At 37.4% G+C, this 27,855-nt stretch overlaps 1 protein-coding gene and 1 long non-coding RNA gene across 4 annotated transcripts in view; one reads left to right on the plus strand and one right to left on the minus strand.

Annotated features, from left to right (window-relative positions):
• EXOC4 (exocyst complex component 4) overlaps window positions 1–27,855 on the minus strand; it is a 914,582-nt gene that overhangs the window by 59,255 nt on the left and 827,472 nt on the right. For both annotated transcript variants that reach the window (XM_074193663.1, XM_074193664.1), the window contains 3 exons: window positions 18,137–18,278; window positions 12,822–13,000; window positions 10,831–10,990 (listed from right to left, as the gene is read on the minus strand). In XM_074193663.1, the coding sequence (XP_074049764.1) occupies window positions 10,831–10,990; window positions 12,822–13,000; window positions 18,137–18,278 (481 nt within the window). The remainder of the gene's footprint in view (window positions 1–10,830; window positions 10,991–12,821; window positions 13,001–18,136; window positions 18,279–27,855) is intronic.
• Window positions 1–27,855, plus strand: part of LOC141492921 (uncharacterized) — a 39,483-nt gene that overhangs the window by 485 nt on the left and 11,143 nt on the right. The window contains exons 1-2 of one of the 2 annotated variants that reach the window (XR_012470077.1): window positions 2,319–2,487; window positions 2,771–2,876. This is a non-coding gene — a long non-coding RNA (uncharacterized LOC141492921). Of the gene's footprint in view, window positions 1–2,318; window positions 2,488–2,770; window positions 2,877–27,855 lie in introns of those variants that run through there. The other variant, XR_012470078.1, reaches the window with a different exon arrangement.

Genomic DNA, 27,855 nt, shown 5'->3' on the forward strand with positions numbered 1-27,855 from the left:
TGCAAAACTGTTAATTAAGGCTAATTTAGCAGCACAGAGATGGGAGTTCAATGGAAACCAAGGGGGAAGAATAGATACATACAAAAGAAAAAATAAATAAAATGCAAGTGTTTTAGAGCCAAGTTCCTAACTGAGATATAAAACCATATTTCAATTAAAGGCCTGATAAATAATGCTGTACTATAGTCCTGACTTTGCACACTTGGAGAGAAGAGAGTCCTTTCCAAGCACCTGGGCCGATTCCTACAGAAGGAACCTGTCTTCTAGAAGTTATTTAGTCCTTGAAGAAAAACTGTGAGAGATCAACCTTTCCAAGATGGGGAACCAGGGGAGAAAAACTGAGCTGGATTTTTAGCCTGTTCCCTTATCAACCTAGGTTTGGTCAAAGATGCTGGCTAAAATATGTGTGTTGTTCAGACAAGGTCTATAAAATCAATCTGTCAAATTACTTAGCACTTTCTAGGTACCTAGCAGGTATTATTGGGAGTGTAGAGTTAAAAAAAAAGATTGAAGTCTGTAATTAGAAATTTAAAAATAAATCAATATGGCATATAGTAGTTCATTAATTCTATGATATGTGGTAAGAGTAAAAGGAATTAGAAAAGGGGGCTGAGAGAATTGGAAGTGTTTGGGAAGAGCATGTACCAGGTCCAACTGGATCACAAGGCTCAAGATGGAGAACAGTGAGGGATGGTGTTGTTAAGAGAGCCTGGGGTCAATTGTGGAGGGATGGGATGACAGGCTGAGGACTTTGTATGTTATCTGCAAATAACAAGAAGTGTGGTGTGATTAGGGATGGGGAGGGGAAAGAAGTCCCTGATCAGAGCTGTGCTTAAGGATGTTTGATCTGGAAGCAGTTCACAGGATGGACTAAAGCAGATTAAAGGGACTGAGACTGAAAACAGGGAGACTAATTAGGAAGTTATCGTAATAGTTCAGGTGAGAGATAATGAAGGTCTGAACAAGTGTCGTGGCACAGAAGATAATATGAAGAGAGATAGATACAAGAGATACTTCAGAGTAAGAATTGCAAATTCCTAGAAGGAATTTTAAGTAAATTTCCTCAAGAAATGAAAAAGAAGAGCAGAAAAGAGAGGTGTCAGTGCAAACCAGAGAAATCAGAATTGGCTTCATGAAGCAGGTGAGACTTAGGCCTAGGCTAGGAAGATGTAGGGGTATATGTTGACAAAGGGGATAGGAGAAGGCATTCCAGATAGAGAACTGAGCATGAACCAAAGACAAGGAAGTAGGACTAAGTATGTCTTTATGGACTAAAAAGTGAGGAGACTGGTCTGCCTTGGAAACGGGGTTGATACTGGCAAGTAATGAAAATATAAAGTTGGATAGGTATGGAGAGAACAGATTAGGCAGTATGAATATTTGGAAAGTCAAGCAGAGGGATGTACTAGGAAGGCAGTGGAGACTTAGTTATTGTCTGTTCTTAAGTCTTAGTATAGTATTTACTACAGGCGTCCTATTATGTAAGATCCTGGGCTGAGTGTTGGAACTACAAATACTAAGAGTGAAACAATTCCTGCTCTCAAGAATGATGTTTTCATTGGGGAGATAACATGTTCACATAATATATATATATATAATATTAAGTGAGTAAATGCAAAGCACTAAAATATAAAGTAGTTCGGGAAAACATGAAGGTTTTATACAGAAGATGGTGCTTGAGATGATCTTAAAAGGAGAGGGAAGAGCCATGGAAGGTGGAAGTAAAGGAGAGAGTGAATTCCCCAGATGAGGAATGGTCAGTGACAAAGCAAAGAGCTGAGGGCTGGTGTGTCATGTGTAGGAACTGAGAGAAGGCCTGCCTGGTTGGATAAGGGAGTAGATGAGAAGGAGGCATTCCATTGAGCTGGTATAGGGCTTTAAAAGCTAAACAGAGGAATTTATATATTATATCTTAAAGATAATAAGAAGTCACTAGAATAGGTGGAATAGGGGAGTAACAAGGTCAGAACTAGTGTGTTGGCTATAATGGATGGGGAAGAGACCAGACAAGAGGTTTCTGTGTGAGCAGAGAGAAGGGACTGGATGGGAGTGATGATGACAAGGTAGAAATCTAGGCCTAGGAAGAAGTAAGGGTGTGTGTATGAAGCTATTGCAGGCAGAGGACCAAAAGCATAAACTAAGACATGGCAGGAATAAGTAAATCACCTATGGGGAAATTGGGAGGAGACTAGCAGGCCTCAAAAAAAGGGTCCATGGGAGTGACAAGGTTTGGCAACAATGTGCTCTGTGAGGTGAAGGAGAGTAAAGAGTTGAGAACACTGAAGATGATGAAGCTGAAATGCCAGAAGGATGGTGGTACCTTTAAAAGTATAGAGGGAGAAGAGGGTCTAGGAAGGAACCTTGGAGAACACTTATAATTAGGGCCTGTCATATAGATACTGGGTCAGTAAAGGAGACCAGCAAGGAAGAGTTGAGATGTCTGTCATAGGCTATGGGATGTCTTAGGATGAAGAAATTCTGACAATGGTAAGACAAGCAGTTGAAGGATAAGAAGAGCTTAAACCAGAAAGGTGGCAATAAAAAAAGAATGATTCTGAAAAATTGAATGACATGTTGGATATGAGAGTTGAAGGAAAGCAAAGAACCAAAGATCACCTAGCTCTGCAACTAACCTACAGCAGGAAAGGTAGCTTAGTTAGAGGTGTCTAGATGTGATGGTGGAGATCATGAATAAATGAGATCATCAAGGGAGTTAGTATTGAGAAAGAAGTCCGGAAGACCAAAGACCCTGATCTGGTTTTCATTACAGGACCAGAGGAAGAAAAATAGCCAACAAGAGCAATGGAAAAGGATTCAATCAGGAAACCCAAATAGGGCAGAAGCATAGGAAGGGAAGGAGAAGAGCAGGGGCCAAGGTAAGTAACAAGTTCTGGAAGCAGGTTAAAGAATGAGTCCTGAAGGGAACTGCAATAGTACGGGTGAGCGGTGATAAGAGCCTGGCCTAGGGTGACTGGAGAGTGAGTATGAAAGGGGCAAAATGCAAGCTATGTGGATGGAGAATCGACAAGATCTGGAGCCTGCTGGCTATGGGGCTGAAGAGAGAATCGGGAGGCAGAAACTGGGAACCTGAGTGACTGGAAGAATAGTGGGCAGTAAAGAGGAGGAGCAGGTTTAGGCTGACAGGTAAAGAACTCTGCTTTGATTCATCTACCTAAGAGGCAAATCTTCCAAATTTTAAGAGTCTATAATTTTTTTCTCACCTAGCAGGATGTGGTTGATTAATTTACAACAGATGCTGTGTAATGTATGAATTAAGTCCATACTATATGTTAGATACCATCTAAGTAGAGAACACACATTTTCTAGTGGCATCATTGGGAACAGCATTTTTTGAGGTGCTCCCAATCCCTGGCATAATAAAACAAAAAAGAAAAAACAAAAAAAGCAAAACCCTCTCAAACTCCCTTAGACTCAAAATATCATAGTGCTGGTAGAGGTCAGGAGAAAGGTGGAAGAATCCAGGACAAGGACAGCAGATGTTTCTTCCAGGTTCCTTGAGATCTTTATTATGTTGGGTGGGTGATAGGATAGCATTCTATTAGCAAATGTATAGAGAAAAGCCTAGGGAGTAAGTTTCTGCTGGTTACTTTTTAAAACATCAAAATTATTTGTTTAAAAAAAGAAAAAGAAAGATTGTTTTCCCTGGAAGGCATTTTTTCCCCCAGTAAAGCCACCCCTGCAGTTTATCTCAGGGCTGAAGCCTCCCCTAAATCAGAGCCTTGGTCTGGAGCTCGGAGAAGGGATGCCAGTAGATGGCAGCATCTTATTGCTAATCCCTCTCAATCACATTGCGAGCTGGCCAATCCAAGTAGGAAAAACGGGAATCTTTCTTGCAGAAAATGAAAGTAATAATCTTAGGACCAAAAGGATATGGGAAATAGATCTTCCTGAGGGCTCCTTCTGGGAGAATACACCATTCTTGGCTTTATCAGGGAGGATGGAGGCCTAAGAGAAAGCGCTGTGCTAATCTGGAAACCTGGATTTCCCTTTGGCTTTGCCATAACCTTTCTTGTCTCACGTGGGAGGTTGATGGAGGGAACAAAAAAATATTGGTGATTTATGAAGAGAAGAGCTACTTATATAATCTATATCAAATTATAGCCTGGGGGAAGAATATGGAGCTTAAAATAAAAAAAAGAATGTCAATATTTTCCTTTTTTTAATAATTTTTTCTTATGTGTAATTAAGAAAAAATAAGAGAGAATATAGAAAATTATTTCTGTAAACATATGGAAATAACTTAATTGATTATATTTGGGTGGTTTTGAAACAACTGTGAATTCAGATTCTTAGCAATTATTTTTTCCTGAAAAAAAAATATCTCCTCTGGAGCACATGAAAGAACTTCCCAAGCTGCTTGGGCACAACTTTTGGTTCACTAGTCAGATAGTGAGAGCAGCAGGGCATATGGAGGGAGGAAGAAGACCAGGACATGGTGAGACAACACAACCACCACCACCCAACTCTGTGGGGAGGGAAAGAGACAGATCAGGACTAGCAGCTGAGCAAGTGAGGGGGCTATTGGAAGAACTTTGACAACACCACCCAGAATAAGCCCAGGAAAGGGGCATATGTTTCTGCTTAATATGGAAACACTGAGGGACACTGTGCTTTGGGTCTACTATCTGTTTTAAAGGTTTGTGGTGAGGAAAGCTCTTTGGATACCTTAAGGAACTTCATAAACATGAGTTACTGTTATTTCTTCTCTGACTTTCAAGTAGCCCTTGGTTCATTATGCTAAAATATAACCTTTTACATTCTTAATGTGGAGCTTTGAGGAGAACCTTTCTTCTCCACCCAGAGTCATGTTTCTCCTCCTTCCACTATCACCCTGAGAAGCCAGTCCAATTCTTTTCTCTGTAGCTCTCCCGAGTTGGGTTCTTCCCCTTTGTCACTGCCAAGGTTTTGATGGTGCGGTCACATATGTAGGAAGAGTCACAGAGCTCAGAGGTGGAAAGGACTTCAGAGTTCATTTAGACCAACCTGTGCCTGAGTGAGAATTCCCCTCTAAACACACAAAGAAGAGTGGCCATCCAAGAGTGGCTTGATTAAAGCCCTTGGGTGAGAGGAAACCTCTTCTCTCCTGAATAGCTCTAATTGCCTGCAAATTTAACTTCACGTTTTCCATTTTTCCTTCTTTTTAATTTCTCTAACCTTCCTGCTCCTAGTGTGACCTTCTTGAAGACAAAGAAAAAGAGCCTCATTACTCTTCCCATGGCGGCCCTTCAAATATCTCAGGACAGACATAAGATATTCCCCAACTCTTCCCTTCCTCAAACTAAATATCTCCAATTTCTATGTATCATACTCATGAGAAATGCTCTTCTAAGATTCCAGCTTAGCAATATCCTTCCTAAAATGTGGTACCCATAAGTGAATACAATTATCCCTTCCACATGATGACTTTCTCCATCATGCTTCAATATATCATGGGTTGGCATGAAAAATTAAATGAAAGGTTTTGGAGACTTTATGCAAGTAGACAACAGGTGAAGGCCAACAGGCTTCACAAATAAAGTTTAGAAACTCATAAATGTATTAAATATATATATATAGTATTATATAATATCAATATAGTTTTATCTTTTAATACCATAATAATCAGACTTCTTTTTTGATATGAAGGGAAGGTCAAATTTTGCCTGCATTTTCTAGACTATGGAGGTATGGTGCACTTAACTTTGCCAATGTGGAAAGAATAAATGTACAATTTTCTATTGGACATGTAGCCTGAACAGGGCAGACTAAAGCAGTATTATCACCTTCCTTGTATTGGAAACTATGCTTATTTTAATAAATCCTAAGGTGACTAATATGGCAGCTTTCATATTGCTGACTTGTTGAATATGTGATTCAATTAGACTTCTAAAATTTTTCAGCAAACTGCTGTCTAGTCATACCTTTCCTCTCTGTACTCTTTTGAAATTAAATATAAGACTTTGGATTTTACTCTATTAGATTGTGCTTTATCATATTTAGCCCAATGTTCTTGCTTGTTTACAGTCTGTTGAATACCAACTCTGTCATTTGCTACTAGGTCCACATTATTTTCAAAGTTGATAATCATCCCAGTTATGCCTTTATTCCATTTTGATAAAAATCTTCACTAGCACAAGACCAAACATGGATCCCTTGGGTGCTCTATGGGAATGCTCTTTCCAAGATGACATAGGCCCTTGCTCTTTGGGATTGGCAATTTAAAAAGGTCTTAATCTCCCCAACTGAATGACCATCTATGTAAAAGCTTTCTAGTTTTTCTGTAGGAGGGACATGGGAGACTCTCAAATTATACTTTGATACAATTTAGAGAAACTATATCTACAATATTGCTCTAGAAGAGTCCTCTGCAGATCCACCAGTCTAGTAACCATATCAAAGAAGGAATTAAGTCTAGCATAAGCTGGTCTTGGTGAAATCATGCTAATTCTTAAAACAATTGCTTCTTTTTCTAGATATTTACTAACCATTCTTTTTAATAGCAGATTATAGAATTTTCTTAGGTATCAAATTTAATAGAATATTTCTTATGATAATCTACAAGATATAAGAATAGAGGTCATTTATTAATAAAAATTAAAATCAAAGGCTTATTTCTCTTTTGGAATAATAAAAATTCAAGAGATTCACAGAACATACACATGAAAACAAAGGTGACTGGGAGAAGCATATTATAAAGGTCTATGTTCTAAAAGCAAAATAACTTTTGTCCAACCCATGAAGCCCATTCAATTTAAAGAGTGATACTGTAAATTTAGCTTTTTTCAAATCATACTTTGAGAACCCCATTAGGCCAGTTTACAGAATTATCTCCTACCCACCTTCCACCCAAATCTTATGCAATAATGTGAAGTTGAGATTCCCACTGACACATCCCTAAAGTGTAATTTTGTTTAAGTTACACATGGAAGCAAAGGAAACATGTCAATAAAGCATCTTGAAATACTTTCCTCTCATTTAGACTAGATTTGGAAATCATGTAAACTGAAACAAAACCAGAATCAAGAATATATATATGTATAAATTTCTATATATACACATATACACCTATGTATACCTCAATGAATATGGAGGAGAAAAACACTAAAAGACAACAGAATTCAGATCAATGCAATCATCAGTCTTGAATTCAGAGGACTTAGGATGAAATATATATATACACCCTTCTTCTCAACAGGGAAGTGATAGAATACAGGCAATGAATAAGGCATATACTGAAAGGCAGTCAGGGCATTACTTTTGCTTAAGTGGTACTTCTCTATTACAACATAAATTTCTATGGGGAGTGGAAAGGGATATTTGGAAGGGATGATATTATTTTAAAAAAATCAGAACATTCTTCCCTCCAAGTCATGAAGATGATTCTATCATATATAAGCACTACTCTTCTTGATTGGTTTAGATTTCTAGCATCCATGTCTTTATTTGGAATAATTTAGTAAATGCTAGCCTAAAGAGAAAAGACATATGATCTAATGACAGATGGATGGGAATGTAATATCTTATATTAGATATCACCTGGTCTAATCTCCTTATTTTATAGATGAGGAAACCATGGCCCCTGGAGATTTAAGTGATTGGCTCAAGGTCATAAAGATTGTTAGAAGTAGGACTAAGATATAAATCCAGGTCTTCTGATTTCAAATATTTTCTCTTTCCATTAAATCACTTGGCTCTGCAGAGATGTGAGAACAAAGCAGTGGGACAGACAGTGTGGAAGGAACAAAGAGGAGGAAATTTCACTATGCTATGGAGGGAATTCAAGTTATAAGACAAACACATGGCAATGCAGCCATTGGAGAAGAATTTCTAGTATTTTTGTCTAAAAATCCTGCACAGTCACAATTAAACATTGTTAAACATTACCTTAAAATATATATATGGGGGCTTAAAGTCTAACATGGACGTCTCCCGGTATAATGCAAGAATATTGAACATGCAGGTCCTGTCAATACTTCTGTGAATTACATTTAGAAAATCGCATCATAGCTCAGGCTAGGATAGTGTCCGATGAAAAGAATTACAAAGCAGACTGATGAGGCCCTTTGGCTTTCTAGTTAATCTGCAGTGATTTCCCAGGATAAACTATCCTTCTGAGTGTGAAAATCAACAGCAGGGTCAAAGAAGTCAAACCTATGTTAGGGCTTAAGTGATCATTACCATAGAAGACAGGGAGGGTTGCACTATTATTCCAGTACTGTAGCAAGGTGCTTCGAATCCTTTGTTCACCTGAGGTTTATCATCCTGTTCACAGTTTAAATTATGGCATCAGTATGCAAAGAATGAAACAACTGACTAAAAGTGAGTAATACCTATCTATCACAGTCACAAATGCTGTAAAAATTCCCAAGGTATCACAGCCAAATATTAATCATCATAGAAATCATCTTGATAGTCTCAGCATAAATGGGATTTCACAAAATCTTGACCTATTCCCTAACCATCTTCCAACCCATGGTTCCCTCTACCCCCCCAACACACACACACACACACACACACGCACCTCACAACTATAACAGAAAAGATTTTCACTAGCCAAGGTCATGGAGCTAAAACAACAAAAAATGGGAAACTGAGAGTTTGGCAACTTCTTGCTAAATAAGTTTTCTGACACATGGCAAACCAATGATTAATTACTGTGCTTGAAGATAGCATTCCTATAGAGAGTAAAGAGAAATACAGATGCTGTCCATGCTTGATTAGCCACTGTTTAAGGAATGCTGAGCCACACTCCTCACATTCTATTCTTGGCTACTTGGGTATCGCCGTTAAGGTTATCTTACATAGCTTGAAATTCAGTAGAGACTAATGGTATGCATTTCACAAAATCTGCCCCTTTCAGGAATAGCAAAGGGTGAAAGCAGAAGACTATAGAAGGCATGCAGCAGTGTCTGAGGAGTCCAGAAGGAAGCACAGAGGAAGGGAAATCTATATATGGAAACCAAACACATTCATGTCAACATATATGTAAATGCATGGATATATATACACACACACACACACACACACACACATATATATATACATATCCCTATTATGTATATGTGTCTGCACTATCTATCTAATGCATATATAAATATATATTATGCAGTATATATATCTAATACATATATAGTGCATATATATAAATATAAATCATACACACACACACACACACACACACACACACACATTTCTCTTGAACTGGCATGGTACCTTTTTGTAGAGGAACTCACCAGTTAAATCACAGTCTGTATGATGATGGATGACTGACCCCACCTTTTCAGAGGATCATCCTAGGTGAAGTCACTAAGACCTATACTTTGTCAAAGCCTGAAATGATACTTGAGATCAGCTTGCTTACCTACCTGGCTTGCCTCTATGTTCTATATATGTTCACTCACATATATATGTGTATGTTTGTGTTTATATGTGTATATTTTATGCCAACATATTTCCTTTCCTGATCTATCTGATCGGGAGGATGTCAGTAGAATCTGGGTGAGGGGGCAAGATCTGTTTTAGACAAAGAAGACACCAGACATCTGGGAAAGGCAAAGCTCAGTTGCCATTCAATTACCACTTGGAGCCCTGCTTCACTGGTAGATAGACCATTGATGCCAATCTCAGAACCTCAATACTGCCCACTCAGCATTTCATTAACTCAGATACCAGTTGCTCTTAGCACATGTTCAGGCCCCACACTGTCTGCCAAAAACCATGCTAATTTACTTAACATTTCAGCTAAAGAAAAAAAATCATTTAAAAAGGGATGATTGAATTTAGGAATTATATTCCACAGAGAATTAGTAATGGTTCTCAGTGTCCCTCAGGCCTCCATGTTCTTAACTTCCCCTTGTCAATGTTATTATGAATAGACTAATTCAATAATGAGATCATTCCCCATAAGAGAGGCCAAATAAATGCAACATTCAGTCACACCTGTTTTCTTAATCTGAGCAAGGAAGGCTTTCCACCTAATTCAGTTTATGAGGCACATAGAAATAGAGAGAAATATATGAGGACAAAGGAGAACAGAGTGGAAGAGAAATAGACTCACTGGGGTCAGGTAATAAAAACCAAGTGGTATAAAAATTTTCCCTGTGAAGTGACATTTATTTATCTCTTTCACTGCCATCCCAAGAATTTTCTAACTTTCTTGAGTTTTTTCTAGGAAGCAAGAAGTCAAATTAAAAGATACAAAGAATAAAAGCACCTTGTTAAACATGAGACATAGAAATAAAGGGTGAATTCTTGTTAGACATTGCTGTTAGTGTTGGAGCTTGTGGATTCATCTGTTTTGTTTTGTTTTTTATATATGTAGGGATATGGTTGGTATGTTTACTTATCCACTGAGAGGCAGTGTGGCACAGCAGATACAGCATTGGACTAAGAGTCAGGAAAACCTGGGTTCAAATGCTGCCTCTGAGAGATATTGACTGTGTGACCCTTAGCAGCCAGGTGGCACAGTGAATAGGGCACCAGGCCTCATGTCAGGAAGATCTGAGTCAAAATTCTACCTCAAATATTTACTAACATTGAAACCTTGGACAAGTCATTTAACCTCTGCCTCAGTTTCTTCGTCTGTAAAATAGGGATAATAAATGCACCTACATCCCAGTGTTGCTGTGAAGCACAAGTAAAATAATCTCTATAAAGCATCCAGCACTGTGTGCCCAGCCCAGCAAGGACCTGTCCTTGGTAGGACTTGTCCAAAAAGACCCAGTTGTTCTCAAATGGAGTGCCATCTTTACAAGGGCATCTTCTTATTCCTGAGACCCCAGGCTCCACCTGCACTGCACATTCACATGTCACCCCAAGCTTTCCCTCTACCTTGCAAAGTCCAGGTCAGCCTCTCGGGACATAGTGATGTTGGTCAAGTTCTGCTGCAGTACAAAGATGTTCCTACACATTTTCTTGATGCCAGACTCGCTGATACGTCTGAAGTACTGGGCTCCATTGATCAAGATGCAGGAAATCAAGTGGCCCAAACCTGTTGGAACAAAGGTGAATGAGAGGGAGGATGAGGCAGGGCAGTTCCTCAACCTAATAATACAAATACATTTGAACAGATGTTTACAATCTATAGGAATGACTTTAGGTAAATAATTTAACTTCCCGGGGTCTCAGTTTCTTCAACTGTAAAATGTAAGGGCTGGACTCTGAGGTCCCTTTCAGCCCTTGATCTTTTAAGTTTTCCTTACACTGAAAAGATTAAAGAGAAAGAGGAATCTTTCTCAATGCCTTTGTCATTCATTTGAAAAGTTGAAGTTACAAATGGAGGAAGGTCACACATACAACTTATAATTCAGTAGCAGAAGAATGGGTGACCCATTTCTTGAAGCTTTTTTTCCCATCTAAAATATACAAAGATAGAAAACTTAGCATTCTAGATAAAGAACAAAATATCTGAAAAGACTACAGACAAAGGCACTGATGGTATTCACATCTTTTCCAGTTGAATGTGTAATGAATTTTGAACTACTGAATAGCACAGGCCTAGTTTGTTTTATATAGAATGAAATTTCAAACTTGGAGAATTCTTAGAGTACAGTATATGTAAGAGGATGAGAATCATCTCATTAAGCAAGCTACTATGGCACAGAAGGAATGGGCATCAGACAAGGGGAAAAGGGGCACAAAGTTCTGAGTGCTAGGAATATAGATTCAGGACTTGAAAACAATTTTTCAAAAAAAAAAACCCCAAAGGATAGAATAGTAGCCAAAAGCAGAAAGAACTTTTTTTTAGGTTTTTGCAAGGCAAATGGGGTTAAGTAGCTTGCCTAAGGCCACGCAGCTAGGTAATTATTAAAATTATTTAAGTGTCTGAGGCCGGATTTGAACTCAGGTACTCCTGACTCCAGGGCCAGTGAGCTATCCGCTGCGCCACCTAGCCGCCCCTAGAGAGGACATTCTTGAATAATGTTTGGAAAAGGAAAAATGAAGTTCAAGATGAGAGGATTCCAAGATCTCCAGCAGTCATAACACCTCTACTGTAACAGGACTGACGATCTACTACAGAGCTGGACACTATAAATTTATCAACATATTCAGCCTCTCATTGCTAAGTTTTCTACTTAGCCTACTGATTTGTTCCCATGGGAACAAATGTCTAATTCATGATGGAAGTCAAAGGGAAAACAAGATCATTTTAAAGTCAAATTTTCTTAGAAGACAAAGTTCAAACAGGAGGGATATCCATGCATTGCTACATGTTTTCCATCTTTGGGCAATCATACTCCTTTGGATTCCTACTTCCTACTTCATGGAAATTAGGCACATTTTGAGGCAGAAGCCAGCAGCTGTCACCACCAAGCTCCATCTATGGCATGCTCTATGTTAACCACCATGGGACTAAAGGAAATGTGCCTTAAATGATCTGAAAGAACCTTGTTAATCAGAAGCATGTACACTTTTCAGAAGATGCGGGAAGATGGCATTCACAGTGGAAAGGTGGTTTTTATGGCCTATAGATGAGGAATCTTTCAGGATTCCCTCTATTTCCCTTCAATTTTGTCCAAATTAAATCAAGGCCCATTCCCCACCTGTACCCAGACCTTATGAGCAGCTTGGGATGGAGGCAGCAGGACTGCCATCTGCCCTATATTTGATTAAATCGCCTTACCAATCAGAAGCAGATGGTAACCATACTTTGGTCTACCTTAGTCTCTCTCTCACACACACACATACACACCAAACACACAATTTACATCTCAAACATATAAAGAAAAAATGCTTTCCCCAACAGCTTCAAATTTAAGGCAGATAGAAACGTGTACAAATTCTATCCTTCCTCCTTCCAATCCCATGGGTAAACATCTGACCTTCAAAGATATACTGGAATTTGTGCTGCTGGAGACTTGCACTCATGGCCTCTTCAATGCCACTTATGTCTTTATTAAGCCGAACCACCAGAGGGTCATAATCCATACTTTCCACATTAGCGACAATGGCATAATTCCCTTGCTTTGCCAGAGGGATGAGATAGTGAAAACAGTGAACTCTGAAGAAAAGGAGAAAACAGGTAAATTGTCAATGACAAGTTTTACTGGAGAAAATAATGGTTTCTTTGCCACCTTTAAATACTCAACCGTTTCGAAAAGTGTGAAGCCTAACAAATTTTGTATAACTTAAAACCAAAAAAAAAAAATACCAACAATAAAAATTCCCCAAACTAAACTCTTTTTTTTTTGGCTAAAAACACAACTTAGTTCTTCACAAACAGGTGAAAAGCCGTAAAGGTCATGGCAAATGGCCTGTCATTTCCCTGAGGAAAATTACATGTATTCTTGGCTATTGGCTGGTCCCCAAATGATTAGTCCTGTGAAAGGGCATGAATATGGTCACAAAAAAGCATCAACTTCAAAAAGAAAATCCTGTGCTATTTTCTAACATAGACAAGCTGCTGCTGACCTCAACTTGACTTTGGCATTAAGGTTTTCTGAAAACACTGCTGATTGCCCAGCATGAGGGTTGATTTTCGGAAACTGCACATTTAGGCTGCACCAGTCCCAGGTTGTTGTTGTTGTACCCACTTAAAGCCCTCCTGATGCTGAAAGGAATTGGGAAAGGGGACAGTCTCAGCATCCAGACTCAAATGGCAAGTTCAGAGTGTTCCTCTGGAGTTCAAATGGGAGGATTTTTAGACCCTCTGCAAAGTCTTTTAATAATTAGGATGTCATTTGCCTAACCCTCTGACACTATGGAAAAGGGACCTCCCTGTGATTAAATATGACCTATGGTTTTCTTGGGTAAAATGTCAAATGTTTTTCAGCTGGGTTCTCCAACTCATTAGAACCTGTTGGCTTTTGCTAAGGGTTTTCTGATAGGAACTTTAACAATGTTAAAGAATAATGAGGACCACTATTATAAAATTATTTGGAACAGAAATGAATTTTTTTTGATATTGAAGTTTTTCTAAATTCCTGGCATGTGTTGATTGATTATTTATTTGCCTTTCAAACAAAAAAAATTATGTATATATATGTATATAAAATTATGGCTGCTTCTTAGATAAAGATAAAAATGTCAGGTCAGTTTGAGATACTTCACTGGAATATCTGCTGCTGGAGAACAGGGTCTATATGTAGTCTTGGTTCCCTAAGCATATACAGCAAATGAAAGGCACATAGTAAATATTTATTATGATGGCCAGGTGTGCTCTCCGTCTCTATAGACTTCTCTGTCTACCTTATGAGTACTGAGCAATATGAAAACAATAGTCCCTAAAGCAATCTACTTCTTTTGAATCTCAAAAAAAATGGTTCATGATGAATTTTATTTGGCTTTCAGTTCAAACCAGATGACTTATAATTAATTCACTGAAAACCAATGAGTCAGTTATTATTCAAATGCCTACTTATGTGCCGAGAACTGTGCTAGATAAGGCATTAATTTAATTTCCCAGCAAATTACTTTTATAATTAAAAAAATAGAGAGGGTATGGTAAAGAGTGATGAGTCAGGGTTCAAAACCCAAGAGACCTGGATTCAAATCTTAGATCTGACACAAACTGGCTATGTAACCAGGTTAAAGCATATCTATTCTCTGATCTCAGTTTCTTCTTCTATAATCTGAAGATAATACTTGTGATAGTTCCCTCATGAGGTCATTATAGGAAAAATAGTTTGCATATATTAAAACACTATATAATTCCAAATTATTATGATGCCTATGGTTGTCTCACTTTCTCAATGCTTTCATTCCTTAAGTGTTGAAGTTGAGTTAGATGAACTCTTAATATCACTTAAATTCTAAAGTTCTGTTACCAAAAAACATATCATATCCTCCAACAATTAAGGCACTGACTAGGGGAGAGATTAGGTTTTTTTAAGCCTTTAAAGTGTTGACAGTTATCACTTAAGAAAAGTTTGTATTGCATCAAGTCAAAACCTGTTTCCATTCAAATTCCATTCACTGGACCTAATTCTATTCTTTGGCAACAAATCTAATTCCGTTTTCCACATGATAGCCCTTCAAGGGTTAAAAGACAGCTGTAGGGTTCCCTGAGTTGTATCTCTTATTATTAAGAAAAACAACAACTTCAGACAGGCCTGGAAAGACTTACATGCTGTGAACAGAATCAGGAGAACATTGTACACATTAACAGCAACATTGTATGATGATCAACTATGTTGATCATCTTCTCAGCAGTACAATAAGCAAAGATGATCCTATAGGACTTGTGATGGAAAATACTACCCACATCCAGAAAAAGAACTATGATTCTGAATGTAGACCAAAGTATACTGTTTTCAATTTTTAAATTTTTTTTCTATGCTTTATACCCCCCCCATGGCATTTCTCCCCTTTTGTTCTGATTCTTCTTTCATAATATGACTAAAATGTAAATATGTTGAACATAATTGCACATGTATTGCTGTCAAGGGGAGTGAAGGAGGAAGGGGAAAAATGTAGAATTCAAGTTTACCAAAAAAATGAATGTTGAAAACTAGCTTTGCATGTAGTTGGAAAAATCAACAAACAAACAAAAAGCACAAAGTACCTAAGGCTTTCAAAATATTTTCACTCCTTTCAAACAATACCAGTGGAGAGAAACTCAGAATTTCTCAGAGAAGCTATTTCTTCAAGTTCTTGGAATGATTAAATAATAATAATAGACTTTATCTTTCAATTTTACTTTTCAATGCCCTTTAATATTTATTTTATCCCATTGACTTATGTAACATTGATATTATTACTTTTAGGTTTGTTTTTTGGAGTGGGTTTTTGCAAATTAAGTGACTTGCCCAAGGTCATACAGTTAGGTAATTATTAGTATCTGAGGTCAGATGTGAACTCAGGTCCTGCTGACTCCAGGGCTGGTGTTCTATCCACTGCATAGCACTGGCGTTATTAACCCCATTTTATAGCTTGGGTACATGGAACAAAAAGAATTTAAGTGACATATCTAGGATTATCATGTGTAGGGGAAAGGCAGAAATAGAAACCCAGATCTTTAGATTCTTAGTTCTCTGCTCTGACTGCTACTAAAGCTTTGGGAAATCTGTCTCTTAAAGTTGAGCAAGAAGAACTTAGGACTCTTGATACTGGGTGCTTTTCTGTGAGATAGATAAGGAAAGGGAGAAATCTCTTCCCAGCTTTTAGATGTCAAATATTCTTAGGTGGTCATGCTCGAATTCCTTTCCTCTAGCTCTAAGTGTCTAACAGCATCCCAAAGAAGCCTTAGATGGAATGGTGTCTAATGTTATTGTTATTATTATTATTATTATTATTGGAATATGTAGAGATGAAGTAGAGGGACAGATACAGAGGAGCTAATAACCTACCTCAACATGTTTAAAATGTCTCTTGGGAATTAGCAACATGACATAGATAGTTCTGGATTTAAAAAAAATTATGCACTAAACAATCAATTTCCTGAGTCCTGTGGATTTTGATAGTAATTAGTTTGGTATTCTATTTGCTTTGCTCTGCAAAGCTGCAATTTGGCACATCAGAAAGTTATCAGTATTTTTTCCTCAAGAGCTTGTTCTATTTGATCTATTCATAGAAGGAGGAAATATATTTAATTGCTATCTTATGAATAGCAAAAAATTTAAAAGTTGGTATAAAACTAATCAATAAGACTGGAAATGGCCCTATTTTTGAAAAAGCTCAAATAGGCAAGTCATAATGCTGCTGCTGCTAATAACTTGGATTGCTCTAAAATTTTAGGACTTACACATCACTTTTCTCACAAATTTGTAGATGTTAGCACATATATCAACATTTGACTATTTTCCAGATAAGGGATATGAATCCTAAGTGGGTTAAATGGTCATAGAGTGAGCAGGAGTCAGAAGCAGCATGTAAACCTAGGGTTCCAGTCTAGATTCCCAGTCTAATGTTTTTATCCCTCTATCATATTAATAGTGTGAAAAGAGGAGTTAATTCAAAAGCAATTTGGATTGATTCTTTCATTTGTCCATCCTTTGCCAACCCAGTACTTGGAGGTACTTACAAGCAATAAGAACCCAGGGCCTTGGGTAACTTAACTTAGGTGGCCCCTTCTCCATGGAGCCTTCCATGCTAGGGAGACAATGAGGAACCATTTTATTCCAAGAATCTAGTACTATATTACTGGCCATAACATCTTGAAACACTTATGACATACTCAAAAGATAGACCAAAAACAAAACAAAACAAAGAAAAGAAGAGTTGGGAATAGAGATATTAAGGAAATAAAAGTAGGCTAAGAAGTAGTATGGCACAATGAATACTGAGATGACTTCAGAGTCAGGTCAAAGTGGGTTTTAAGCCTCTGACCCATGCTGACCATGACTGGGTGGATGAGCCACTGGAGCTTTGTCAATGTTCCAGGCAGCTATTTACAGGCTTGAGCTCCAGAGAATATATCCACATGAGTAGAGACTTCTTCCAACTTGGGAATTTCCTAAACTGATGAACTCAAAATCTGGATTAAAAAAAAAAGACTAGTATGATGATCTAATGCATTCTCTAAAATGGGGAATTGGAAAGACAACAGAAAGGATGATTGTTGGATGGGCTAGACAATAGAGTAGGAGGAAGAGGCACTGTGGTCTTAGTGGAAAGGTCAATGAATTTAGGATCAAAGGACCTGGATTTGAATATTGGCTCTAGCATTTACTATCTCACCTGTGTGGGTTTCTGTGTCTTAGACATCTGCAAAATGATGGGGTTGGCCTAGATGACAACTACAGACCTCTCAAAATCTAAAACTCTACAATCCTATGACCTTTTATTTTGGAGAATCAGAGATATTATATAGTTGAAAATCCTTTCTCCTCCATGAAGAAGGCCTAATATGGCCAACATTAATATCTCAATCCTTAGAATTCATAACTCTCTATCACCCGTTTGACAATTAATCCTGGACAGCCTTATGGAATCTCTTGTGTTATTTCATATTGTTGTTGAACTTTGCTCTTATTTGATTTTTCTCTTTCCAAGCATGATGTAGGGAGGGTTTTATTCTGCACAATAAAGATACTGTTTAACACAATGTCTTGCATATGTTAGTACAATCTGAAGACAGATTCTGTCATTCACTTGCAGGGTGTAAAATTAACATTTTTATTAAAACATCCAAAAGGACTCATAAAAATGCTCTCTGAGAACCAAACAAGTGACATAAGACTCCAGCCTATAGTCATACCTGACTTCCAAATGCAGAACCAGCAGGCAACGGTCTGCCATGTCCTGGAAAGATTTGGCCAGTTCACTGAGAGTCTGCATGATCTGCTCTGACCCTGGAGGGAGATCCACACTCATGTGGTTATCTTGACCAGGGGAGGGCACTGAAAGAGAGTAAAATGATATAACATAAACAATTTCACTTGATGCATACAATTTTTTAAAAAGAAAACAAACAAATAAATATGACTCATGTCTCTTATTGCTCCTCACTGTCTTGATCAGTTTGACTTCATATGCATACAGGAGCTGCTGGAAATACATGAAGAAACATCTGTTTTAGCAGATGATTAGATATGAAGTGAGTCTAGAAGAGCCACGCAGTCAGGGCTCTCCAGACCTTCAGGCTCTCAAGATATAGGGAGTCGTTATTTTGAAACCTAGGGTGTTTTTCTTTTAATGCCCTTAGAGACTGGTCAGCACTGAACTCCATTTCACTTCCATAGACATTTATTAAGTGTTTACTATATGCTATTTATAGAGGATTCAAAGACAAAAGACAAAATATATAATCCCTCTTCCACAATGCTGGTAAGCCTTCTGGATGAGTTATTTGCTCCAAGAGCTTGCCATGGCTTATATATAGTTTAGGTCTCTGCATTATGTAGTATAATCATGTTCTTCCTCAAGAAAGAATGGGAGGGGGGCAGCTAGGTCGTGCAGCGGATAAAGCACCAGCCCTGGAGTCAGGAGTACCTGGGTTCAAATCTGGTCTCAGACACTTAATAATTACCTAGCTGTGTGGCCTTAGGCAAGCCACTTAACCCCATTTGCCTTGCAAAAACCTAAAAAAAAAGAAGAAAGAAAGGGAGGACGAAAAAAAAGAAAAAGATGATCATTTGTTGATGAGGAAGTTTTCAAATGAAGAAATTTAAGTTATATATAATCATATGAAAAAATGTTCCAAATCATTACTGATTAGAGAAATGCAAATTAAAACAACATAAAACAACATTAAAACACCATTCTATCTCACACCTATCAGATTGGCTAAGATGACAAAAAGGGAAAACAATCAATGTTGGAGAGATTGTGGGAGGAATGGGACATTAATGCATTGGTAGTGGGGTTGTGGATGGATTCAATCATTCCAGAGAGTAATATGGAACTATGCCCAAAGATAAATAAAACTGATCTACCCTTAGATCCAGTAATACTAATACTAGGCCTATATCCAGAAGAAATCATAAAAATTAGGGAAAGATCCACATGTTCCAAAATATTCATAGCAGTCCTTTCTGTAGTGGCAAAGAATTGGAAATGGAGGAGATGCCCATCAATTGGGGAATGGATGAACAAGTTATGGTATATGAATATTAAGGAGTACAATTGTTCTATAAGAAACCATAAATGGTCGGACTCTAGAGAAGCATGGAAAGAATTACAGGAACTGATGCTGAGTGAAGGAGAGAAGTCAAGAGAACACTGTACACATTAACAACATTGTGAGCTGATCAACCTTGACAGATGCAGCTCCTCTTAGCAGTTCAGAGAGCTAGTACAACCCTGGGAGACCTGCGATGGACAATTCTTTTCACATCTAGAGGAAGAAAAACAAAACAAAACAAAATAAAACAAAAAACCCTACAGAATCTGAATGAACACTACATTTGCATTTTAAAATTTTCTCTTATGTTTTTCTTTCCTATCTCATGGTTTTCTTTCTTTTCTCTTAATCCTAACTAACCTCTAAACATGCTAAACAGAAATGTGTATGAACATATTCATCAGACTATTTGCTGCTGAGGGAAGGAGGGTGGGAAGGGAAGGTGGAAGGAAATTATGTAACTTAAAAATATGTATATGTATGTGATGAATGTTGAAAAACTTTTATAACACATGTAATTAGAAAAATAAAATATCAATTGAAAAAAGTTTGTTCATGGCAGTTGATGCAAAAGGAGAAACAAGATTTAACAATGGACATACTAGCCATTGTTTACTTTTGTAACATCCAACCTATTACCTAAATGGATCTACTGGAGGTTATTGTAGTCTCTATTATTATTCCATATGATGTCAAAACAAGGGAAGATTCTTCGTTTACTAAGATTTTGAGGTCTTTACTTGAACTTCCTGACTCCTTTATTATGGATGCTTTTTTTATAGCATAGAGAACTACAGAAGCTAAACGTGTATAAATTAAGGCACTTAGGAAGATATTGAAATCCTATTTCCAACTCTTATCTTCATTATCACAAAGTATTTTCTTTCTTTTTTGAATGAGAAAGATTTTTATTCCCTGAACATTTTACAAACATCCTGCTAAGAAATTCTAATCCTTCTTGTTTCTATCAAAAATGATGATGATAAGCAATAATGATACTAGCAACATCAAACATTTTAAATGGTAAATAAGTGATCGACAACCAACCTGAAAGTTAAAGGGATGAACACAAATGGAAGTTTAGGCCTAGAGCAGCAGCAAGTTCCAACCACAACAAGTAGTATTAAAGTATTTCAGGAGAGAAACTAGCTAGTGATATATTTAATTTGGATCTGATCTATGCTAAAAGCATAGTGTTCTACTGGAAAAAATAATCCCAAACAACTGAACACTAAACCCAAAATTTGATTGGAAAGCTATTTTACGAACTCCTTGAGGCTCACTGAAATTTATGAAGCATTTTTTTAAATTGGAGACAGTACTGAGTAAAGAAATTCTGAACAGGGCAAACAGACAACCAAAAATAATTAACTAACTCCTAAATGTCATATGGAAATATAGGAGAAAACAGGACTGGCAGACCACAATCTGCTCAGGGTGATTGCAGTCAAGATTTGTGACATAAGACACATGTACACATAAGCATCTTTTTTTTCAGAATGTTTCTGTACAATGATCTGAAGGATGTGTTTGACTTTTATTTACAAAATTCAGTTCTTTCAATGTGTTTCTTTTAACACAATATTTCTGTTCAGGTTCCTCAAAGGAAGGACTTGAATTTTGAGTTTCTTTCTTCTTCATTATTATTACAGAAGTTGGGCTTTCATTGAGTCCAATTCAATTCAAGTATTTAATAAAGACCTACTCTGAGCCTGTACTGAAGATACAAAGACGGAAAAAAGTCCTGCCCTCAAGAAGCTTTCATTCTACTAGGGATAAACATATACAGATAAGTAAATACAAAATAAATAAAAACTAAATACAAAGTAATTTGGATGGGAGGGTGGAAGTACAAAATGGCTAGCGGGACCAGGCAAAGTCTCTTGTAGGAGGCAGTGTTGGAATTTAGCTGGTAACAAGAGATTCCAAGAAGCTGAGCTATTAGAAGAGAGGACATTCCAGGCAGGGGGAACAACCAGTGAGATGGAATGTTCTCAACAGGGGATATCAAACAGACTTTTTGGGCAGGAATATAGATTATGGGAGAGAGAGGAATGGAAGCTAAATCTGAATGGTGGTTTGGAGTCAGGTTGTAGATGAATAAATATATATTCTAAAGACAGGAAACAGGAAGCAAACAGAAGCAAGTGACATGATCAGTCCTAAGTTTTTACACAAGCCTCTACCTCATGAGGTCCAACAATAGACACTTGTGAGTCTGTAGGTTGGATGAAGGAGTCAGTGTGCAGCTGTGTGTGAGTCAATAATTTTCTGTGGGTTATACTAACTAGCTCAAATGCTGACTGAACTTGAACCTTAACATCCTTAGTTCTACTTTGTAAACACATAACTACTCTAAAAACACAGCAAATAAAATGTGACCTAGGAAATTCACACTATCACAAAAATAATGATTATAAAAATAATATAATAAAAATAATTGTTTTATAGGATTTGGTTTATGAAGTGCTTTCTTCATAATAATATAGTTAGGTAGGTGGTTCACATACTGTTATTCCATTTCAGTGATGAAGAAACTGATATTCAAAATCATATAAAGACATTTCATGAGCAGGTATTTTGAAAAACTGCCTAGGAGCAAGACAGTGCAATGGATAAAATGCTAGGCCTAGAGTCAGGAGGAAAGGAGTTAAAATCTGACCTCAGTCACATACTAGCTATGTGACCCTTTTTTTAAAAAAATTATTTTTATTTAAGGCATTGGGATTAAGTGACTTGACCAAAGTCACACAGTTAAACAATTATTACATGTCTGAGGGCAGATTTGAACTCAGGTTCTCCTGACTCCAGGTCTGGTGCTCTCTATTCACGATGCTACCTAGCTGCCTCCTAGCTATGTGACCCTTGACAAGTCACTTAACTTGTTTGTCTTTTTCCCCATTCGTAAAATGAAGATAAAAATGTTATTATTGTGTTGTGAGGATCAAATAAAAATAATTGTAAAGAGCCAGGCACATAAACACTATTTAAATATTAACTATTATTAATATTATGATAAAATATGATGTGCTCATTGAATAATACTCATCATTAGTCACATCACTGGAAGGTAGTAAGGGATCTCAGATAGAGGGTCATCCTCAGAGTTAGGAACAGTGGGCTTCAAATAATTATCATGACACAATTAACTCGGTGACCACTTAATTTCTTACTGCCCCAGGCAAAATACCTAAAATGATGCATTACAAGCACATTAGTCATCTGCATACTTGGGGGCATTTTCCACATTTGGATTTCATCAAACTGGTGAAATCATAGCTGCAGAGCAAGAAAGAGCTGACTAGATTCACTGTCTCTATTCTCCATAGTTCAGTCAGAAAAGGTTTGGGGCTCAGACCAATTAGTATTGTAGGTAGACAATCTTTGCCTGCAGCTACCCACAGAATCCCTGCTCTGACTGATGGATTCACAAGTACATGCTGTCCCTCATAATGTGTCCGACTCTAAGATACTATGGACAGCCTAGATCTGATCAGGTAACACTATTATCCATCTGAGACTGGATGTGTGATGCTGTATTTTCTTTCCAATGTTAACATCATTCTACATTATTCTAGGGACAGTATGAGGAAGAAGGAAGGGTAGGTTCTTATCTCTTTTTCCTATGGAAAGAAAAAAGATACTCATAGGTTTTTGGAGATTTAAGAAAAAACTGATATTATTGCATAGAACATGGATCAGGCTGAAGGTGTAGGAGGGGAGAAAGGAAGAGTGATGGGAAGGGAGTGTTAGATGGAAGAAGGAAGTAGCCTACTTAGAATTCTTGCTAAAGGGGGTGAATGGAGATGTCAACCAAGGCTGGAAACTCTGCTAATTTCCCTAGGGGGGGAGGGCCTTGGTTTTTTTTGTCCGGGTGTGGAGGACTTTGAAATTCAGTTATAGAAATTTGACTCCAACCATAATTGCGGTTGGGCAGTGGAGTTAGCTAAATGAAGACACATAAAAATTCATTCCAACAGTTCATTTACACAGCAGGCTGAAAGTTCTGGGGTTTTCAGCATCTGGAGATTGATTTCTGGCACCTTGTCATTGCCTACACTGAAGGATTTTAATTCTCCAGCAGGAAAACTACTTCAAGAAAAGTCATTTTCCTCCTCTTCCCAGACTTTGTCCAGAGGAGGCCTGACAAGGCCTTCCACAATCTGGCACCAGCTAATTTTTTCAACCTTATCTCATTCTCCCTCCCCTCATACAGATAATCTATTTCAGCCCAAACGGAATATTAGCTGTTCCTTAAACACAATGATATTAGTTACACAACAAACATTTATTAAGCTCTTTTTAACATGCAAAGGACTGTGCTAAGGGATGAGGAAATGTCTAAAATTGCCTCTGCCTTCAAGATATTCACATTTTATTGAGAAAGAATCTAGGGACATAGGAAGGTACCATGAAGACTCAGAAAAGGCTCTTCGAGAAGGTGGGATTTGAGTGGATCCTTGAAAGAAGACTGGGAAGCTAAGAACTGAGGAGGATGAGAATTCCAGGCAATAAGTTTTATGATTGATAATGTATTACTACACATCTCTTGTATGTAAAACAGAATCAATTGATTTAAAGGTCACTTAGTGTTTACTATGTTTTTCTTCACTACTCATCTATTTTAAAGTAGTCACAATGATGAATATTAGTGGTATTCAGGTGTGCGATGTATGAAGAGGGGGCATAAATCAAGCTGAATCTCCTCAAATCTTTCTGATTTAAAGCTGCAGGTCATTTTGCTTGGTGGACAAGAAATCAAGAGGATGGAAAACTGATCCTTAGACAGTTTAGTTGAGAGGGAAGCATGGTGCAATTAAGAAAAGCTATAGTTCCTCTCTATATCGCAAAGAAAGAAAAGAAAGAGGATAAGGACCCATAGGGACAAAAAAAATTTATAGTTGATTTTTTTGTGATGTAAAGAACTAAAAAACAAAAGAAATATTCAGAAATTGGGGGGATGGATGACCAATTTATGGGATATGAATGCAAAGAAATATTGTTGTACTATAGAACTAATGAAAGTGACAGTTTCAGAGAAAGATGTGAGTTTTTACAAGAATCAGCAGAATCATAGAAAATGCAGAACAATGTATACAATAACAAAACCATGTGAAAATAACTTTGAAAGAATTAAGGACTGATCAATGCCAACAAACAATTATGACCAAGGGACCAAGCATCATCATCATCATTATCATCATTACCATATAGAAGATTCAGGATATTTTTCCTGCTATTTTTTGTTTTTTTTTTTTTTTTTGTTGATTTTTTTTTTAGGTTTTTTGCAAGGCAAACGGGGTTAAGTGGCTTGCCCAAAGCCACACAGCTAGGTAATTAGTAAGTGTCTGAGACCGGATTTGAACCCAGGTACTCCTGACTCCAGGGCCAGTGTTTTATCCACTGCGCCACCTAGCCACCCTTCCTGCTATTTTTCAACAAAATTTTTGATGAGGTCCTTATAAGGCAATAACTCTGAAGGGAACTTGTTCATAGAAGGTGATAATGATTTATCATAGCCCAGGGCTTGTTGAGGACATTATGTGTCCTGGACACATTAATAATTCAAACCCTTGCCACTTCCTCCTTTCTATTGCCTCCCACAAATAGATGAGGCTAATGAGAAAGTAGTACTTTCTGGTTGTTCCCCTTGGAATGCCTCTGGTCTCAGAATTTAAGAAATTAAGAATTTCAACCTGAACTCTGCTGACTACTCCAGAGAGACCAAATAATAAACTTTATAAAGTATTCTGATCCAAGGTGTCCCATGTAATGAACCCATATGGGGTTCATCTTGCTTGAAATTGATAGACTTGGATCTCTCCTTTTAAATAATAACTAAATCACTTGACTATTCCCAAAAGCATATTAAATACAGGACACCTTTCAGGAAAACTGGAATGCTAGCTGCCATGGAGAAGCAATCAGTTGAGAACATTAGGAAGTCTCAGGTGGTTCCACATCCAAATATTAACAAGACCTAAATCTGTTTAGTTCTTAAAATTAGTCAAAATTGGGCTCATTCAGCCCCAGAAGAGCATCTGTTTTCAAGGATGCAGCTGCTCTGCTTTCAATGGCAACTTACTGCAACTTCTTAAATCGATCCATATAAGGATGTCCTTGTGCATCTGCAGTATTAGCTGAATATGTTATATTATGTACTGGTCCCAACTGGGGTGGAAGTGAAAAAGCTGAAAAAGGAAAGATAGTTGTTGTGGCAGGAAAATGGAGGTTAACCATTGAATCTAAGCTTTTTTTTTAGAAGACATAAAGGTGCCAAAAAATAATCCCACATAATTTCCTCCCTGGGAACATTAAATCACTCTCTGTAAGTCCCTTCTAGGTCTAAATTCTATGATTCTGGGAAATTGCAAATTCTCTCTAGGTTTTTATCAAGTAATGAATGACATACTTTCCTCCATCAATGTCTTCCTTAGATGTTTCATCACAATCTAAAGATGAATTGGGTTTCTTAAAGTTAGGACATTAAAATGCAAACTCTGGAAGGATCCAACAAATTGGAAGGAGTTGGAAGATGGTCTGGTAAAGGGCTGTATGTCTTTCATATAAGGATAAGCCTTAGTGAAGTATGGAAAAACTCAACCAAAATGGTAGCCAAAATGTAAGTAATGAAATTTTGCAACTTATAAAACCATTTCATAGGGCAAGGGAGTCTTTTATGACATGGACCCTACTGGCCATCTGGTGAAGCTTATGGACTCCTCAGAATAATTTTTAAAATGCTTAAAACAAAATATTTAAGCTTAAAATGGAAATAAGATAAATAAAGATCTATTTTTTTTTCCTGAACTCAGATCATGTACTGTATGAAATTTATTAAGGATCCCTTTTGGGAGTCTATGAAAACCAAATTAAGAACTCTATTCCTAAAGTATGGAAGGATTGGAATCTACAGAGGGAGTAACTAACATTGTAGGAGTCCTATCCTGATGATATGACAGAATTTTGAAAATACTGGAGTAGAAAAATGTTGAGTGAATTCTACTCTGAATTAAGACTCGAGGCAACATAAAGAACATTTATACATTTCTGTTCCTTAGTTTGCCTTTCTGAAAAATGGTGGTTCTGTGGGATAATGCATAGAGAACTGGCCTTGGAATCAAGGAGACCAGGGGTCAAGTTCCTCTTCTATAACACAAATGATCTTGTGTCTCTGGGCAAGTCACTTAAACTCTAGGGGCTCCAGGCCACATGTGAAGAGGGCAAGTTCCATAGCAAATGATTGTTGGCATTGGTAGGATCAATTCCTCACTGTGAATTTCCTACAATGATCAATAGGAGATGAAATTACAGATCCTAAAAAATTTCTATTTCTAACTGTCAGATTTGATGTAATGATAGTGCTTAAAAATTCACATTCAGATCTTGAGATGTTATTACCTCATAGATTTCTTCTCTCACTGAATGGAGCCTGTGATTCATTCATCCAGTCAGTCAATGGAATGTACAACAGATAGATGTGTAAAGTACTGATTGAATTTGCATTATCAAGGAACCCCAGAGTAAGAATCACTGAGTTAGTTCTCAGGGGAAGCCCTGAGGGGAAAGATGGAGCCAAAGCTGATTTTGAAATGTTGAGCATGAGCTATGGGGAAAATTGAAGCATTTACAGAAATAGGTAAGTAAAAACAGAGTTAATGTTGGGAAGAATAATGAAGGTAGTTTCAAGCATATATATTTTTGAAAAGATAGTGAAACATCTCAATGGAAATATCTAGCAGGCAGTTGGAGGTTCAAGAGGATGTATCAGGTCTGAAAATACAGCTTGAGGAGTTGTTTGGAGGTGAAGAAACTGAAAAGCAGTATGTTTTAATAGAAAGGGCCTTAGTCTTTTTGTCCAGGCACCTGCGGTTTTATTCCCTGCACTGAAGGTCTTCACATTCTAATTTGGAAGATAACACAGATTATTGTTGTTGCTGTTCAGTTGTTTCAGTTCAGTCTGACTCTTAGTAGCCCCATTTAAGGTTTTCTTGGAAAAGATACCAGAGAGGTTTGACATTTCCTTCTCCAGCTCATGTTACAGATGAAGAAACTGAGGCAAAGAGGGTTAAATGACTTATCTAGGTCACATGGCTAGCAAGTTTCTGAGGCCACATTTGGACTCAAAGGCTTTCTCAAAGCCTGTCTCTAACACAAAGTTTTAGGATTTAACAGCAGAAAGGAACTGGTTCATGAGAAAGGATAAAAAATCTCACATGTACAAAAATATTCATAGCATCTCTTTTTGTAGTAGTAAAGAATTAGAAATTGAGAGGATGCCCATCAATTGGGGAATGGCTGAACAGATTGTGGTTTACATATGTGATGGAACACCTATTGTTCTATAAGAAGTC

The sequence above is a fragment of the Macrotis lagotis genome, chromosome 7 (genome assembly GCF_037893015.1).
Source record: "Macrotis lagotis isolate mMagLag1 chromosome 7, bilby.v1.9.chrom.fasta, whole genome shotgun sequence".
Taxonomy (NCBI): domain Eukaryota; kingdom Metazoa; phylum Chordata; class Mammalia; order Peramelemorphia; family Peramelidae; genus Macrotis; species Macrotis lagotis.